At 41.2% G+C, this 18500-nt stretch overlaps 2 protein-coding genes across 3 annotated transcripts; one reads left to right on the top strand and one right to left on the bottom strand.

Annotated features, from left to right (window-relative positions):
- Positions 1–439: 439 nt before the first annotated feature.
- On the bottom strand, positions 440–4135 carry LOC114820171 (RNA-binding protein Y14-like). The gene is made up of 4 exons (XM_029090597.2): positions 3819–4135; positions 2665–2801; positions 1231–1367; positions 440–721 (listed from the first exon to the last, which is right to left on the bottom strand). The coding sequence occupies exons 1-4, from the start codon at positions 4000–4002 to the stop codon at positions 676–678; spliced, it is 504 nt and encodes a 167-aa protein (XP_028946430.1). The 5' UTR covers positions 4003–4135; the 3' UTR covers positions 440–675.
- A 75-nt stretch (positions 4136–4210) lies between these two features.
- LOC114820170 (pentatricopeptide repeat-containing protein At2g41720) lies at positions 4211–18377 on the top strand. Of its 2 annotated transcripts, XR_003767544.2 has the most exons (11): positions 4211–4577; positions 4687–4859; positions 5149–5254; positions 5892–7001; positions 7103–7208; positions 7301–7505; positions 8046–8178; positions 8414–8518; positions 8973–9093; positions 9576–9917; positions 18283–18377. XR_003767544.2 is itself a non-coding variant. In XM_029090596.2 (10 exons), the coding sequence occupies exons 1-10, from the start codon at positions 4227–4229 to the stop codon at positions 9731–9733; spliced, it is 2568 nt and encodes an 855-aa protein (XP_028946429.1). In that variant the 5' UTR covers positions 4211–4226; the 3' UTR covers positions 9734–9922. The 2 variants fall into 2 exon arrangements, 1 of the variants encoding a protein (XP_028946429.1); XM_029090596.2 differs by lacking the exon at positions 18283–18377 and having other exon boundaries at positions 9576–9922.
- The last annotated feature ends 123 nt before the right edge of the window (positions 18378–18500 follow it).

Raw genomic sequence — 18500 nt, 5'->3', positions numbered from 1 at the left:
CCAAATGAGTACTTCATAAAACAATGCATTAAGGTACACATTGCAGGCTATTGGCAATAATTTGATCATTGTATGGTTGTAGTCATGACGGCAGTAGTGGCATACAATGATGGGAATGAGTGGGTGGATTTTTTGCCAAATTATTTTGCCAATCCAATTGCCAACTGCACTATACCGATTTTGTGCCAATTGGTAACGGCACGGTATTGTACTGAACCCACCCCTAGTGATGAGGGCGGCAGTGGGGACAACAAAGAAGGTGGGGGCGGTTGCTCTTGGGTCGCTGCCGTGGTTGCGATTTATTTGTTCGTATACCATGAACTGAAAACATGAACAGTCGGCGGTTTCTTGAACCTCAAGTACATCCAACTGGTAGAAATAAACTCTAGCTTACCATTCACTTCTACATCTGCTAAACCAAATTGCAAAGGAAACAACATTTTTACCCTAACAGCAGCATTATATTTGGATCAACTTAATACCCAGTTAGAACTGGCTCTCAAAGAAACCAAGTACAACTAGGGATGTTTAGTTACATACCATCTCAATAGTTCCATACGTAGTAAATTCAGGTGTTGCAACTTCCGTTCTAGCCTAATCTTTCGAGACAACTTACAGTACCGCAGAATTAGTGATCGACACTTGCCAATTAGTTACCAATGTCATTAGAACATATCAGTATCTCCTCCTTGGACTTCGAGAACGGTTTGATTCCGGTGACCTAGAAAGAAGACGAGAGGAGCAATCAGTTAATGTATGGATAGCTAAAGCCCATAAGCTTAACAATTGCATGCTTGGAGATTAGCTGGTGCAGGAAACTAAAATATTCTGAAAGATTAAGTATGTATATAAATCATTCTTCTCTGACCAGCAATTTTTTTAATCAGCGGAGAAGGTGGATTCAAATTTGGGTTCTCTTCCCAATATTAGGAAGAGAAAAGTCATTAGCCCAAGAATCGGTCGGTCATCTGACTAATAATTGCTAAGAACGGCACAAGCTTCCATTACTTGATAAGATAGAAGTTCTTCTGTTCACAGAGATGAGGTAAAAAACTAGATGTGGCAGAGATCAGGAATTAAAACTCGAAACTAAAGAATCATGTCATAGTGATCTACAATTTTTGTTTTATTTAGCAAATATGACAAATTAATCTAATTATAAACAAACAATCGAAAAGAAAAACCAAGGCCGTGAATGACATAGCACAAAATACTCATTGGAAAACACACCTTAAATTGCCTCCGAAGGAACCAGTACTGAAGGCCCAATCACCAGATATGGTTTGACCAAAAAGTTTGGCACCATTCATTCCCGATATTGCTGCCTTAGCTTCTTCAAACTTCTCATATTCAATCAGCACATAACCCTGAAACCTTTTAGCATCAGTAAGCAAAATACAAGTATCATACATTTCCTTGCCTTTTTTATTTATTTTTCAAGAGGTATGTATGTTAATCACCAAAAAGAAGTGCCGTTGGGGATATAGAGTCCACCTCAACAATAAATGTATAAAAAGCAAAAAAGATATACAAACGATAACAACGAACAACAAATGAGTAAGACCAAATCTGACCCTTCCCTGCATATTTGACATGAATGAGTGAGCAGGATCATGCAGATAAAAAACGAACGAAGTATACAATTCATCCAAATAATTCAACATTTGGATACAAGAAAAAGAATTAATCCCTAAACCAAATCGTCAATCACACAAAAGATTCACAGGAAACAATTAAATATACAATTGCAGATCACATATTTGAAAACATTGAAATGTTGGTAACTTACGTAACTGACTGAAGGCAGATGTTGTTTATAGATTTAGACGACCAATATATCCAACAGGATCAACAAAAACAATTAACTTTTTGATAGGCACACACATCAACTTTCCCTGTTCAATTCCCCGTCCATGTTCCAGCAGGCACAAGGTGAACAGGGCAAAGACAATCACTCTATCTCCCAACATAAACCAGTTTCAGATTGCAATAAAGCTTATATTAGCTGCATTTCGAACAATACATAAATAAACATATATGATATAACTGAAGAATCAGAGAGCAGATTGTTAAATCTGAGAGACCTTACCACAATCTCGATCATTTTTATACAGCCAATAAGAACAGGACACAGGCATATCGTTGAACATGGATCTCACCAACCCATTTCATTAGATGTCAAATCTAAGAAAGGGAAAAGAACTGCACACACGGGTGGTGAATTGTTTGACTATTCTATCCATGCTGGGATAAGGAAAACAAATCATTTTCAACTAATTTCTGTCTATATACTTATTTTATTGTAGTACTCCCAGACACAATCTACTAAGTACCACAAAAATCCTCAAAAGCTGCTCTCTAAATTACCTAAACAACTATTATAACAAGAATAAACCCTTTTATCATTCTTTATATGCAATAATAAGTGGGCAACTTCTCCAAAGGCTGTCTAATTGTATAAACTCCGGTACATATTTAATGAATCTTAAAAGACACTAATGAGTCTGAAAAGAAGTTAATTTGAATACCATCTGAAGGGCAACGAAAATATAATGTAAACAAACACACCGCTTAAGGCTTCAATCATATACAATACAGCTCGTTATGCTCGAACAGAAGCATCATTTAGGTTTTGCATGCAAGAAAAGTAAATAAACAACTTACCTTAACAAATCCAGTGCGACGGTCAAGATTCAGATGCAAATCCTTGATTGCTCCATAGTCGCCAAATACATTAAAAAGATCATCTTCCTGTACCTCCTCATGTATTCCAGTGATCAATATGATCCATCCTTCAATAGCTGCACACATAATAACTCCAAAGTCACCAAGAAATAAATCCAACCTATTTACTAAGTGAAAGAAATGGACAAACATATCTTCTGAATGCCAAAAAAATACACTACCTCTCTTCTTGTTAATCACCATCAAGAAGGTAGAGACAAACACAATTAATATTCGGAGAACATAGAGGTCCTTATTGGGTCCTTAAGCATTCTTTTTTGTGCACCCTGCCTTTTCGAATCATATGAAGCACTCTTTTTCCTCTTCGTAGCATAACAACCTTCAACCATAGTTGTATAGGACACAGTGATAGTTCTGATCTCCTTGGAACTTAACTTCCGATATGTTATTATATGATTTTTGTAGTGAATGAAACTAACTTTTTTCTTAATAAACAAGTGGCTTTCAACAATTATTAACACCCACTTGATTACAAACGATATTACTACTCTAAGCTAGACGAGGGGAGGGGATAGGGTCTTAACCTGGGACGCAGTGGGTTAAAGAGGAAGACCCTATGCCATGGGGCAATCCACCACTTCGCGCGCACACACACTAACTCTTTCGAAAGAAAATGCAGCATAAACATATGCCCTAGTTTATTCATTGTTGTTACTAGCCTTGTCCCTTTATCCCTAAACAGAAAACCCTAATTTCTGCTAGCAGATGTCCATAAGGTCGTACCCAGTGCACAAGGCTCCCGCTTTACGCAGGGTCTGGGGGAGGTGAATGTCGGCTAGCCTTACCCCCATTTATGGAGAGGCTGCTCCCAATGCTAGCAGATGTCCACAAACAAAAATTCAAAAATCATTAAAAAGCATTGAGGAAAAATCGCCGAAAAGATTATATAAACAAGCAAATCCTTCACAGCCCTAAAGATCATTTCTAGCAGTTATCTTTCTAATTTTTTTCACTACTTAATTACCGTCATTGATCACTTTCTGAGCAGCCAAACAGATCATCAAGCATTCACACACAAAGAAAATGCATTACCCAAAATGAAATAAATAAACGCCAGAGAGAGAGGAACTGACAGCGTTGAGGAGCGTAAGCCGGAGATTGGGAGGCATTGCAACGGGGGAAAGAAGGAGGGTTGTTCGGGTGGTCTAGGTCTAGGGTTTTGGATGGGGCCCTTAAACCTCCTCTGCCTTTGATTCTCCTAGGCATCGCCTCAACCACTTCCTCCTCCATTGGATCGTCGTCGCAGTGGCCTTCCATGACTCTCTCTCTCTCTCTCTCCTCTCACTCTCACTCTCACTCTCACTCGTCACTCCCCGAGCTGAATGCTTCGCTAGAGTGTAAATGTGGCAACTTTTTCAATTTTTACTTACTAACCCCTCAAGTTTTGAAAACTACACGACCGCCCCTCAAAGTTTTAATTAATAAAGTTCCATCCTTCTATCCACACATTCTCCCTCTCCCCTTCGCTCACTGTGAGGCTAATGGCCACCGTATCCCGGCCACCGTTTTTCAACCCGACCCGCCCCAAGAACCAAATTGTCTGCGGAAAACCCAACAACGGCGACTCCTCCGCCTTCCAAGAGAAGAAGCAGGTCTCCGTGGACTACGACCACGGCACTCACCACGTCTCCACCCGAATCACCGGCCTCACCAAACAACACATCCCCAAACGCCATCGTTTACGAGTCGAAACCGAGCGTTTCCAGAAGGACTGGGCCGTCTCCGACGTCGTCGACCGCCTCTACAAGCTCCGCCACTGGGAGGACATCGAGGGCTTACTCAATCAATGGGTCGGGCGCTTTGCTCGTAAGAACTTCCCTGTTCTCATCAAGGTAAAAATTTCAATTCCGTTTCGGAGCTGTTTATGTTGTTGATTTAGGGTTTAGAGTTTGGTGTTTGCATTTGTGTGTGAAATTTGGGTTGCTTGCTTTGTTTGTTTAGGAAATGACAGAGAGGGGTTCGGTGGAACACTGTGTGCGAGTGTTCGGGTGGATGAAGAACCAGAAGAACTATTGTGCTCGCACTGACATGTATAATATGATGATCAGATTGCACGCTCGGCATAATCTTGTCGATAAAGCTCGCGGCTTGTTTTTCGAAATGCAAGAGTGGAGGTACTTCTTTTTGTTTCTGTACTTTTTACTTTCGGCCTCTCCCATTTGGTTAGAGTTTAGGTGAAGACTAGCACAGTTAAGACAGAGGAGAAAGGATAGCAGTTCAGATGAAACCCGAGTATAATGTTCAAAAGTCGAAACCCATTGTGAATTAGTGAATTACAACTAAGTGAGCAACGGCGACATTGGCTCCATATAATCAACAAAGACATTCAACTTCTTAATTTTATCACATTTGTTGTCTTTATTCACAATAACTAGAAAGTTTGCGATAATGAATTTTTGGTAGGTGCAAGCCTGATGCTGAGTCCTACAATGCTCTTATCAATGCACATGGTCGAGCAGGTCAATGGCGTTGGGCCATGAATCTTATGGATGACATGTTGCGTGCAGCTGTGTGTATTTTCTGTGTTCTTCTTTCTAATCTTAGCGTGTCTGATTTGATGTCAGGAACTTTTATCTTGTCTTTGATTTCTCAAATGATGCATGGGGAGAAATGTGTGCAATATCACATATCATAGTCATAGCGTAGGGAGAGAAAGGGAGAGAAAGCATTGTACTGATTTGTCTATGACTCTTCAGTCTTTAGACTTTCATTTTGCTGTCCATTTAAAGCCTTCATGTTGTTTTGAGTCACACATGTCTTTTAGTGCTTTAAATTCAGATTGACTTTGAGTGTTGATTGAGTTACGTCTTCGCCTGTTCAATTTTTTTCTGGAGTGAATTTTCTTTACCTGTTACACCCTGCAGCTTAATAGCTCTTTTCCATATAAATTAAAAACCAAGGTTCTTCTGGAACACCTTAACTTTATAGGTCAAACCATCCCATCTTGTTGGGCTAGTTAGATGATGTAGTTCTTGTTGCATTCCAAATTTATTTGTAATGTTAATCTACAGATTAAGGTTATGAAACAATATATCATTCCCAAATCAGAATCAATAACCTTCCCTTCATCCAATGTACAGTAGATTTGATCTTTGTTAGTTGATATCATATCGTCCTTGATTTTCATGAACTTATCTTATGGGCAGATCCCTCCTAGTAGATCAACATATAACAACTTGATCAATGCTTGTGGATCTAGTGGAAATTGGAGGGAAGCTTTGAAAGTATGCAAGAAAATGACAGATAATGGAGTTGGGCCTGATCTTGTGACTCACAATATTGTTTTATCTGCATACAAAACTGGGGCTCAGTATTCAAAGGCTTTATCTTATTTTGAACTTATGAAGGGAACTAATATCCGTCCAGACACAACCACCCTTAATATTGTTATATATTGCCTTGTAAAGCTTGGACAATATGGGAAAGCCATTGATATTTTCAGCTCTATGAGAGATAAGAGAGCTGAATGCCGTCCTGACATTGTGACATTCACCAGCATCATTCATCTGTATTCTATGTCCGGGCAGATAGAAAATTGTACAGCTGTATTCAGTACAATACTTGCAGAAGGCCTAAAACCTAACATTGTTTCATACAATGCACTATTGGGTGCATATGCTTCACATGGGATGAGCGCAGAGGCATTGTCAGTTTTTAATGAGATAAAGAAAAGTAGTTTCCGGCCAGATGTTGTGTCGTATACATCCCTACTCAATTCATACGGAAGATCACAACAACCTCAAAAGGCCAGGGCAGTTTTTGACATGATGAAGAGAAACAACTTGAAGCCAAATCTTGTGAGCTATAACGCACTGATTAATGCCTATGGATCTAATGGTTTATTAGCTGAAGCGGTAGAAGTCTTGCGTGAGATGGAGCGAGATGGAATTCATCCAAACATTGTCTCAATATGTACACTTTTGGCAGCTTGTGGACAATGCGGTCAGAAGGTGAAAATTGATGCCGTGCTTTCAGCAGCGAAGCTGCGAGGCATTGAATTGAACACAATTGCATTTAATTCAGCTATTGGAAGCTATATGAATTTGGGAGAACATGAGAAAGCTATAAACTTGTATCAATCTATGAGAAAGAAGAAAGTTAAACCGGATTCTGTTACATACACTGTGTTGATAAGTGGCTGTTGTAAGATTTCAAAACACAGTGAGGCAATAACATTTTTTGATGAAATGGTGGATTTGAAAATTCTTGTTTCCAAAGAGGTCTACTCATCTGTGATCTCTGCCTACAGCAAGATGGCAAGTTTTTGTTTAGCCAAAGTTTCCCCTTATTATATTGTTGGTTACTTGTGAGCAACGTCATTAATTCTTTTGTCTTTTTATTCATTACAATAACTCAGGGCCAACTTACAGAAGCAGAATCTATATTCAACTTGATGAAAACGGCTGGTTGTGCTCCTGATGTAGTTACATATACTACAATGCTGCATGCGTATAGTGCTGCTGGTAAGATTGTATGTTAAACCTCTGGCATTCTTGGACACTAGTAGGATGAAGCACCCATGGAACTTAATCTTTTAGTGGTCTTTGTATAACAGAGAATTGGGAAAAGGCTTGTGTTCTATTCCAAGAAATGGAAACTAATGGCATCCAACTAGATGTCATTGCATGCTCAGCTTTAATGAGAGCTTTTAACAAAGGAGGCAACCCATCCAGGGTTCTTATTCTGGCTGAAATCATGCGAGAAAAAGAAATTCCTTTCAGTGATGCCATTTTCTTTGAAATGGTATCAGCCTGTAGCTTGTGAGTTGCTTCTTCTTCTTCTTCCTTTACTTTCTCTACGAGTAGTCGTCCGCACATTTCCTTGTCCTTCTATTTTTCAGTCTTATTAATAGATTTATCTGTTCTCAATTTGAAGACTTGTCTTATTCTTCCACTGGACTGATACAAGTTATACAACATTAGCTTACATAAAATGGAATTGTTCGTTACGAAAATTTCCCATCTAAGTTGAATTTACATTACGAATACAAATACATTCATCTCTATGATACATCCTGGAAAAATTGCTTATTTATGTAAATTATGAAAAGTATCTTGTGTCCATGTTTTGTATTACTATTTTGATGAGTAACTTGCCTTAGCATCATATATGTCCATGTTTTATCCTTGCCATATTTTAACTTCATCTCTGTTCCCAATTATTAAATTTGCTTCAATGAGGCATTATAGTTTTATGCTTTTGTCATAAATTCTTTTTTCGTATTAGGTTTCTTTTACCTTTTTTTTTTGGACAAATTTTTGTGTTAGTTAAGTAACTGAAAATTTGAACTTTGAATGAAGATTACAAGATTGGAGAACAACAATGGAATTGATTAAGTTGATTGAGCCCTCACTACCTGGAGTTTCAATTGGACTTGTGAATCAACTTCTGCGTATTCTTGGAAGAAGTGGAAAGATTGAAACTATGATGAAGGTACCTAGAATTTCTCTAGTATTTGATAGATAAATGTTACAGAGCACACTACATTTATGCAATCACCAATTTGCTTTCATCTATCCTTTTTTTCTTTTAAACTGAAGTTATTGGAAGTTAAATATGCACTATTCTGCAAACTCTGATTATGAATAGGTTTTTTTTCTTTTATCACGGTCATTTTGAACTCTCTCTCTCTCTCTCTCTCTCTCTCTTCCCCCCTCTATCCATACAGTTATTCTACAAGATAGTGGCATCCAGTGGTGATATCAATTTTGATACTTATTCAATTTTGTTGAAGAATCTCCTGTCTGTCGGAAATTGGAGAAAATATTTTGAGGTAACCTACACATCAAACTTCCATTTATGCACTTGTTTTAGTCAAAGTAAATGCTGTAATAGTTTGCATCATGCTATTTGTTGGTTACACACACATGATATGAAGGCCAAAGTCCAATTACATTGGCATCATATTGAGACAGTACTTGTTCTTAATTTATGGTGCTCTAGCAAAAGTTCTGCATGTTATGCATTGAGTCTCGAAGATAAGAAATATAAGAAATTACCTAGTGAATCCATGTGTAACAGTTGGGTAGGGCACTGTCTTAGAACAAAGATTTGAACTTTGTCAAACTGAAACCACAAATGTGCCGTGTTTGCATGCAAAATTTAATCTTTGCTTGCTTCTATAGGTTGTAAGCGATATGTGGCCATTCAACAGTGTAATGCAAGATTCATCTTACACCATCTCATGCTTATGTCAAACTCAAAATTCAAACAATATATTTGCGTAGGTACTACAATGGATGGTGGATGCTGGAATTCGACCGTCAAGCCAAATGTACCTTGATATATCATCTTTTGCACACAAAAGCGCTGGAGCTGAATATGCTACTCTTATAAAAGAAAGAATTGGTATGCACATGAATATATCCTTTTACAGAATTCTGTTATTTTGAAGCCTATGCTTTGTTTATGCCAGTTGAAATATTTGGAGGAATTGGTGTTCCCTTTGGGATGTGGTTGGGTAGGTAGGTATGATATATATGGGTTTAGTTAAAAAATGAGCATTTCGATTGCATGAGAATATTTTTGTATACCTGTTTTTCGTAGTACTAGTTTTCTGATTCTGTGATCAGAAAACAAAAGTTGTGTGGTAGCCGTTCAGTCTGTTGAGCATGCCAATGATGAATGTGTTTATAACAAGCTGTGTCATAACTGCTGCTGTCACATTGTCGAAATAACTAATTTTACATTCCGCTGCAATATCTTCATGTGCAGCTGCTTCTTTCAGTCTAAGTGGTCGACATTTTTCCTTTTGCTCTTTATCTTCGCAAAGTCCTTCACGTCACTTATTGAATGATTAGATAACTGAATCGGGTTATGAACTTCTGCAGAACTTTTAAAAAGAAAATCTGGGTACCAAGATTTGACAAGCGAGCCCTGCGATACACATTCCACCTCTTCGCTGATAAGTAGAACGAAGGAAGAGAACCACAGGCTGCTGGAGTCAACAATGGCTGGTACATATGCAGTTGCCGAGTACCATCTGTAACATATTTGATAGGCCGAAATGCAATATAGGAGATGATGTGTAAGTTTTGTAGAGCTCATCCGAGATGAGAATGGTAGGAATGTTAGTAATTGCCCGATATATAGCCTGTAAATGAATTCTTATTCCACATTCATGTGTATCTGTTTGGACAGAACCAAATTGCAGTCTCTCCAACCATTTCGATGTAAACAGATTCAAGTTACAACAACAACAACAACAACAACAAAGCCTTTTCCCACTAAGTGGGGTCGGCTATATGAATCCTAGAACGCCATTGCGCTCGGTTTTGTGTCATGTCCTCCGTTAGATCCAAGTACTCTAAGTCTTTTCTTAGAGTCTCTTCCAAAGTTGTCCTAGGTCTTCCTCTACCCCTTCGGCCCTGAACCTCTGTCCCGTAGTCACATCTTCGAACCGGAGCGTCAGTCGGCCTTCTTTGCACATGTTCAAAATCACCGGAGCCGATTTTCTCTCATCTTTCCTACAATTTCGGCTACTCCTACTTTACCTCGGATATCCTCATTCCCAATCTTATCCTTTCTCGTGTGCCCACACATCCCACGAAGCATCCTCATCTCCGCTACACCCATTTTGTGTACGTGTTGATGCTTCACCACCCAACATTCTGTGCCATACAACATCGCTAGCCTTATTGCCGTCCTATAAAATTTTCCCTTGAGCTTCAGTGGCCTACGACGGTCACACAACACGCTGGATGCACTCTTTCCATCCAGCTCGTATTCTATGGTTGAGATCTCCATCTAATTCTCCGTTCTCTTGCAAGATAGATCCTAGGTAGCGAAAACGATCGCTTTTTGTGATCTTCGCTAGATTGCTCCGGTCATTAGTGTGGATAAGTATATAAATGGATAGAGATAGGAAAGCAAACACAAGATGTACGTGGTTCACCCAGATTGGCTACGTCCACGGAATAGAAGAGTTCTCATTAATTGTGAAGGGTTTACACAAGTACATAGGTTCAAGCTCTCATTTAGTGAGTACAAGTGAATGATTTAGTACAAATGACATTAGGAAATATTGTGGGAGAATGATCTCGTAATCACGAAACTTCTAAGTATCGGAGTGTGGTGTCGTCTTGACTTGCCTTATCTGTCTCATAGGTAGATGTGGCATCTTCTCTGGAAGTACTCTTCCTCCATCCAGGGGTGGTATCTTTAACTGGTGGAGATGCACAAGGTAATGTATCAATTTCACTTGAAGCTTACTTGTAGTTTCAGGCTTGGTCAAGCGCGATACAAACCATGTAGTAGGAGTCCCCCAAGTCGCCGAGCTAGGGGGTCTGCTGAAAGAGGTGACAGACAAGGTAAGCAATCAGAGCTCCGACTGATTGTTCACCTTCTCCCCATCTTGCAGCAGCATGAAGGATAAAGAGAAGAAAAATGAGAAGAGATGATATGAGATACTTTTGCTTTTGAAGAAGTAACTTTCCACAGGCTTATTCTTGAACTGAGCTGGAGGGTTTTCTGGTTTCCTCCAGAGTATAAGGCCGACTGAAGAATTTGAGGGTCAAAACAAGTCCATCAAATCTAGAGTACGTTCCACCCTGCTGATATGGGATACTTTTGCTTTTGACAGAGTAATGAATGTATCGGCACGTGTGCTGTTACGCTTGTCTCCACATGCTTCCTTGTATCCTTCGCACTTGCCCTATCTGTTCCTCAAGCAGATGCGGAATCTTCCCTGGAAACATAAGATGTTGAAGATGAGTACTCGAGAGCAATGCCAGGTAAGTAATCAGGTAAGGGGTTCCAGGCAGTCAGTTCCTGGCTGGAAGCTTGATTCCAAGTGCTGACTGATTGCTCTCTTTCTCCTTGTCTTGCAGGTAAAAACAAGGCCAAAAGAAAAGACAGGAAAAAAGCATGATATGGGATACTCTTGCTTTTAACCCTGATGATATGAGATATTCTTGCTCTAGTATAGCTTGTTTGCAGAGGTATTATCGGGGGAAAAGAAAGCTGAATATTTCGAAAGGCTTCGTTGGGAGTGCCCTCTCAGATATGATGAAGGGTTGAGCATTTTTGCAGGTCTGCCTGTCCGTTGGGGATGGAGGTCGACATATATAGGAGTCTCCCTAACAACAAGTAGTAATGCTATTCCTTTACCCTGCTTGGTCATAGCACGGTAGTGGGAGCTGCCAGTTTCACATGTTTTAACTCTGTCAAAGCACTTTGAAAAAGTGGTCTGTGGTATCTGGCTCTCGAGATTCGGAGAACGATGCCTCTTCGATTTTTGAGAAAGCAATCATGCTGGGGGTATGACTCTCGAGATTCGGAGAGCAGTGTCTCTTCGATTTTTTAGGAAGTAATCATGTTGGGAGTCTGGCTCTCGAGATTCGGAGGGTGGTGCCTCTTCGATTTTGGAGCAAGCAATCTTGTTGGGAGTGTTGTCTCGAATGTGAGTAAAGGTTGGGCATGTTTGCTAGTCTACCTTGCCACGAAGCACAAAGGTTGACACACAGGGACTTTCCAATTATCCAGCAATGGTACTGTTCCTTTACCCTCTCTTCGATTTTGAGAAAGTAGTCATGTTGGGAGTCTGGCTCTCGAGATTCGGAGGACGGTGCCTCTTCGATTTTGGAGCAAGCAATCTTATTGGGAGTGTTTTCTCGAATGTGAGTAAAGGTTGGGCATGTTTGCTAGTCTACCTTGCCACGAAGCACAGAGGTTGACACACAGGGACTTTCCAATTATCCAGCAGTGGTACTGTTCCTTTACAGTTGTGGGTAATAATATGGTAGCTAGACCTTCAAAATTTATGTGTCTAAACTTTTGTTAGTGCTGTTTCTTTGCTATTCTTTTACCTTTCTTGGTCAGAGCGATGTAGTGGGAGCTGCAAGCTTCACGTGCTCAACTTTGGCAGAGAACTTTGGCAAAGTTATTTGTGGTACCCATGAGCTATTGTTGCGTGTGGGAAGTGGGTGATTGAACAGTAAGATTCATGTGCTTTCTACTTCACCAGAAGTCTTCGACAGAATGCCCATAATTTCTGCAAAGCTGAGTGTGCGTGTGACAGGTGTTGACAATGCTAGAAAAGTAGGTGCCTCTTCGATTTCTGAGATCGGCCCTCGTGGTCTCTGAGCAACCCAGCTTTTGAGAAAGCGAGCGCCTCTTCGATTGATTCGGAGAACGATGCCTCATCGATTTTTGAGAAAGCAATCATGTTGGGGGTCTGGCTCTCGAGATTCGGGGAGCAGTGTCTCTTCGATTTTTGAGAAAGTAATCATGTTGGGAGTCTGGCTCTCGAGATTCGGAGGGCGGTGCCTCTTCGATTTTGGAGCAAGCAATCTTGTTGGGAGTGTTTTCTCGAATGTGAGTAAAGGTTGGGCATGTTTGCTAGTCTACCTTGCCACGAAGCACAGAGGTTGACACACAGGGACTTTCCAATTATCCAGCAATGGTACTGTTCCTTTACCCTCTCTTCGATTTTTAAGAAAGTAGTCATGTTGGGAGTCTGGCTCTCGAGATTCGGAGGACGGTGCCTCTTCGATTTTGGAGCAAGCAATCTTATTGGGAGTGTTTTCTCGAATGTGAGTAAAGGTTGGGCATGTTTGCTAGTCTACCTTGCCACGAAGCACAGAGATTGACACACAGGGACTTTCCAATTATCCAGCAGTGGTACTGTTCCTTTACCCTTGTGGGTAATAATATGGTAGCTAGACCTTCAAAATTTATGGGTCTAAACTTTGTTAGTGCTGTTTCTTTGCTATTCTTTTACCCTTCTTGGTCAGAGCGATGTAGTGGGAGCTGCAAGCTTCACGTGCTCAACTTTGGCAGAGAACTTTGGCAAAGTTATCTGTGGTACCCATGAGCTATTGTTGCGTGTGGGAAGTGGGTGATTGAACAGTAAGATTCATGTGTTTTCTACTTCCCCAGAAGTCTTTGACAGAATGCCCATAATTTCCGCAAAACTGAGTGTGCGTGTGACAGGTGCTGACAAGGCTGGAAAAGGCTGGAAAAGTAGGTGCCTCTTCGATTTCTGATATCGGCCCTCGTGGTCTCTGGGGAGCCCAGCTTTTGAGAAAGCGAGCGCCTCTTCGATTTTTGAGATCGGCCTTCGTGGTCTTTGAGCAGCCCAACTTTTGAGAAAGCAAACGCCTCTTCGATTTCTGAGATCAACCCTCGTGATCTCTAAGCAGCCCAGTTTTTGAGAAAGCAAACGCCTCTTCGATTTCTGAGCAGGCGCCTCTTCGATTTCTGAAGCTTCGTCGAGTGCAGATTTTTATAGGGGCTGGCATTAAGTTCCAAAGCACACTTGAATCTCCACCAGTAGAAGCTTCATTCTTGCACTTCTAAGATCTTGATTTGTCCGACCTCTTCTCTCTTCAACACCTTTGAAAATGTCTGGCCCCTCCGACCGTCGTTTTGACTTGAACCTTGTTGAAGAGGCAGCCCCGCCTTCTCCAGACAACATATGGCGCCCATCCTTCGTCTCCCCTACTGGTCCTCTTACCGTTGGGGATTCCGTGATGAAGAATGATATGACCGCTGCGGTGGTGGCCAGGAACCTTCTCACTCCCAAAGATAACAGACTACTTTCCAAACGGTCTGATGAGTTAGCTGTTAAGGATTCGCTGGCTCTCAGTGTTCAGTGTGCAGGTTCTGTGTCTAATATGGCCCAACGCCTATTTGCTCGAACCCGCCAAGTTGAATCATTGGCGGCTGAAGTGATGAGTCTCAAACAGGAGATTAGAGGGCTCAAGCATGAGAATAAACAGTTGCACCGGCTCGCACATGACTATGCTACAAACATGAAGAGGAAGCTTGACCAGATGAAGGAAACTGATGGTCAGGTTTTACTTGATCATCAGAGATTTGTGGGTTTGTTCCAAAGGCATTTATTGCCTTCGTCTTCTGGGGCTGTACCGCGTAATGAAGCTCCAAATGATCAACCTCTGATGCCTCCTCCTTCTAGGGTTCTGTCCAGTACTGAGGCTCCAAATGATCCCCCTCCGGTGCCTTCTCTTTCTGGGGCTCTACCGACTGCTGAGACTTCTCCTAAGCAACCTTTGTGAGGGCTCCCTCTTGTGTGCTTATTTTGACTCATGTATATGTACATATTTGTAGCTTATCGGGGATATCAATAAATAAGTTTTCCTTCATTTCAACGTATTGTGTTAAATACACCAAAGCCTTCTTCGCTAAGTTCTTTGAATTTTCTTTTGTTAAAGCTTGTATGTTGAAGCTTTCTGAGTGGAGCATGTAGGTTGGGGTAGTGTTCTCTTAATTTCCCGAATGAGGAAAACTTCTCGGTTGGAGACTTGGAAAATCCAAGTCACTGAGTGAGATCGGCTATATGAATCTTAGAACGCCATTGTGCTCGATCCTGTCATGTCCTTCGTTAGATCCAAGTACTCTAAGTCTTTTCTTAGAGTCTCTTCCAAAGTTTTCCTAGGTCTTCCTCTACCCCTTCGGCCCTGCACCTCTGTCCCATAGTCGCATCTTCTAATCGGAACGTCAGTAGGCCTTCTTTGCACATGTCCAAACCACCGTAACCGATTTTCTCTCATCTTTCCTTCAATTTCGGCTACTCCTACTTTACCCCGGATATCCTCATTCCTAATCTTATCCTTTCTCGTGTGCCCACACATCCAACGAAGCATCCTCATCTCCGCTACACCCATTTTGTGTACGTGTTGATGTTTCACCGCCCAACATTCTGTGCCATACAGAATCGTCGGCCTTATTGCCGTCCTATAAAATTTTCCCTTGAGCTTCAGTGGCATACGGCGGTCACACAACACGCCGGATGCACTCTTCCACTTCATCCATCCAGCTTGTATTCTATGGTTGAGATCTCCATCTAATTCTCCGTTCTTTTGCAAGATAGATCCTAGGTAACGAAAACGGTCGCTCTTTGGTATTTCTTGATCTCCGATCCTCACCCCTAACTCGTTTTGGCCTCCATTTGCACTGAACTTGCACTCCATATATTCTGTCTTTGATCGGCTTAGGCGAAGACCTTTAGATTCCAACACTTCTCTCCAAAGGTTAAGCTTTGCATTTACCCCTTCCTGAGTTTCATCTATCAACACTATATCGTCTGCGAAAAGCATACACCAAGGAATATCATCTTGAATATGTCGTGTTAACTCATCCATTACCAACGCAAAAAGGTAAGGACTTAAGGATGAGCCTTGATGTAATCCTACAGTTATGGGAAAGCTTTCGGTTTGTCCTTCATGAGTTCTTACGGCAGTCTTTGCTCCTTCATACATATCCTTTATAGCTTGGATATATGCTACTCGTACTCCTTTCTTCTCTAAAATCCTCCAAAGAATGTCTCTTGGGACCCTATCATACGCTTTTTCCAAATCTATAAAGACCATGTGTAAATCCTTTTTCCCATCTCTATATCTTTCCATCAATCTTCGTAAGAGATAGATTGCCTCCATGGTTGAGCGCCCTGGCATGAACCCGAATTGGTTGTCCGAAACCCGTGTCTCTTGCCTCAATATATGCTCAATGACTCTCTCCCAGAGCTTCATTGTATGACTCATTAGCTTAATACCCCTATAGTTCATGCAATTTTGTACGTCGCCCTTATTCTTGTAGATAGGCACCAAAGTGCTCATTCGCCACTCATTTGGCATCTTCTTCGTTTTCAAAATCCTATTGAAAAGGTCAGTGAGCCATGTTATACCTGTCTCTCCCAAAAGTTTCCACACTTCGATTGGTATATCGTCTGGGCCTATTGCTTTTTTATGCTTCATCTTCTTCAAAGCTACAACCACTTCTTCCTTCCGGATTCGACGATAAAAAGAGTAGTTTCTACACTCTTCTGAGTTACTCAACTCCCCTAAAGAAGCACTCATTTCATGTCCTTCATTGAAAAGATTATGAAAATAACCTCTCCATCTGTCTTTAACCGCGTTCTCTGTAGCAAGAACCTTTCCATCCTCATCCTTGATGCACCTCACTTGGTTTAGGTCTCTTGTCTTCTTTTCCCTTGCTCTAGATAGTTTATAGATATCCAACTCTCCTTCTTTGGTATCTAGTCGTTTATACATATCGTCGTAAGCCGCTAACTTAGCTTCTCTGACAGCTTTCTTCGCCTCTTGCTTCGCTTTTCTATACCTTTCACCATTTTCATCAGTCCTCTCCTTGTATAAGGCTTTACAACATTCCTTCTTAGCCTTCACCTTTGTTTGTACCTCCTCATTCCACCACCAAGATTCCTTTTGGTGTGGGGCAAAGCCCTTGGACTCTCCTAATACCTCTTTTGCTACTTTTCGGATACAACTAGCCATGGAATCCCACATTTGGCTAGCTTCCCCCTCTCTATCCCACACACATTGGGTGATTACCTTCTCTTTGAAAATGGCTTGTTTTTCTTCTTTTAGATTCCACCATCTAGTCCTTGGGCACTTCCAAGTCTTGTTCTTTTGTCTTACTCTTTTGATATGTACATCCATCACCAACAAGCGATGTTGATTAGCCACGCTCTCTCCTGGTATAACTTTGCAATCCTTACAAGTTATACGATCCCCTTTCCTCATTAGAAGAAAATCTATTTGTGTTTTTGACGACCCACTCTTGTAGGTGATCACATGTTCTTCTCTCTTCTTAAAGAAGGTGTTGGCTAAGAAGAGATCATATGCCATTGCAAAATCCAAGATAGCTTCCCCATCCTCGTTTCTCTCCCCAAAACCATGGCCACCATGAAAACCTCCATAGTTGCCTGTCTCCCTGCCCACGTGTCCATTTAAATCTCCTCCTATAAATAACTTCTCCGTCTGAGCAATTCCTTGCACCAAGTCTCCAAGATCTTCCCAAAATTTCTCCTTCGAACTCGTATCCAACCCTACTTGAGGTGCGTACGCACTAATCACATTGATAAGTTCTTGTCCTATTACAATCTTGATTGCCATGATTCTATCTCCTACCCTCTTGACATCTACAACATCTTGTACCAAGGTCTTGTCCACGATGATGCCAACACCGTTTCTCGTTCTATTTGTGCCCGAATACCAAAGTTTAAACCCTGAGTTTTCTAGATCCTTTGCCTTACTACCAACCCACTTAGTTTCTTGTAGGCACATAATATTTATCCTTCTCCTCACCATAACTTCCACTACTTCCATAGATTTTCCCGTTAATGTTCCTATATTCCACGTTCCTAAACGCATTTTGCTCTCTTGAACTCTACCCTTCTGTCCTAGCTTCTTCACCCTCCCCCGTCTAATAGGATCAAAGTACTTCTTTTGTGTGTCCCGGGTAAAGTTGATAGGAGCATATGCTCCCAAACAACTTTGAGTGGAGTCGTTCGAAAAGAAGTTTCTATGGCCCCCTTGCTCATTTAACACTGCATCCGGGTGCCGATGGAGATACAGCGACCCTTGCTCACTTATCACTGTGCTCAGGCCACACAGCGTGCCACTTACGGGTGACGCCCTAGCTTTAGCGCGATTTTGTTCTGGATTCATTTTCATAAGGATTCGACGTGATCATGGAGTGCCGGCTGTCGACTACCTGACGCCCTCCCCCTCCTCCTTTATCCGGGCTTGGGACCGGCCATGTAAGACATAGGCGGAGTTAAACAGATTCAAGTTAAAGTGGTATAATTTGTAATCTCAAAGACTCAAGGTGATGTAGCATGATTAATGGTACCGTAGATTTCTAGTTACAAATGCTATGAAATTTTAACAGTCATAATGCTCGTTGGATGCCATTACAGCGTATTTGTGACCGTGAGTTAGTGATCGTACCAAGTAGAGTGTATTATGGCCAAGAAATTCGGATCCATAATACTT

The sequence above is a fragment of the Malus domestica genome, chromosome 12, assembly GCF_042453785.1.
Source record: "Malus domestica chromosome 12, GDT2T_hap1".
NCBI lineage: Eukaryota > Viridiplantae > Streptophyta > Magnoliopsida > Rosales > Rosaceae > Malus > Malus domestica.
Note: the sequence above shows the minus strand (reverse complement) of the source record. Positions and strands in the feature narration are given on the sequence as shown.

Excerpts from the sequence above, each read along its gene's own strand:
- LOC114820170 (XM_029090596.2), top strand. The coding sequence starts at position 4,227 with ATGGCCACCGTATCCCGGCCACCGTTTTTCAACCCGACCCGCCCCAAG. Across the intron at positions 4,860-5,148 it reads TTCGAAATGCAAGAGTGGAG|GTGCAAGCCTGATGCTGAGT; the intron begins GTACTTCTTTTT and ends AATTTTTGGTAG. Across the intron at positions 7,209-7,300 it reads GCATGCGTATAGTGCTGCTG|AGAATTGGGAAAAGGCTTGT; the intron begins GTAAGATTGTAT and ends TTTGTATAACAG.
- LOC114820171 (XM_029090597.2), bottom strand. The coding sequence starts at position 4,002 with ATGGAAGGCCACTGCGACGACGATCCAATGGAGGAGGAAGTGGTTGAG. Across the intron at positions 2,802-3,818 it reads GGCTTACGCTCCTCAACGCT|CTATTGAAGGATGGATCATA; the intron begins GTCAGTTCCTCT and ends TTATGTGTGCAG. Across the intron at positions 1,368-2,664 it reads GTCGCACTGGATTTGTTAAG|GGTTATGTGCTGATTGAATA; the intron begins GTAAGTTGTTTA and ends AAAAGGTTTCAG.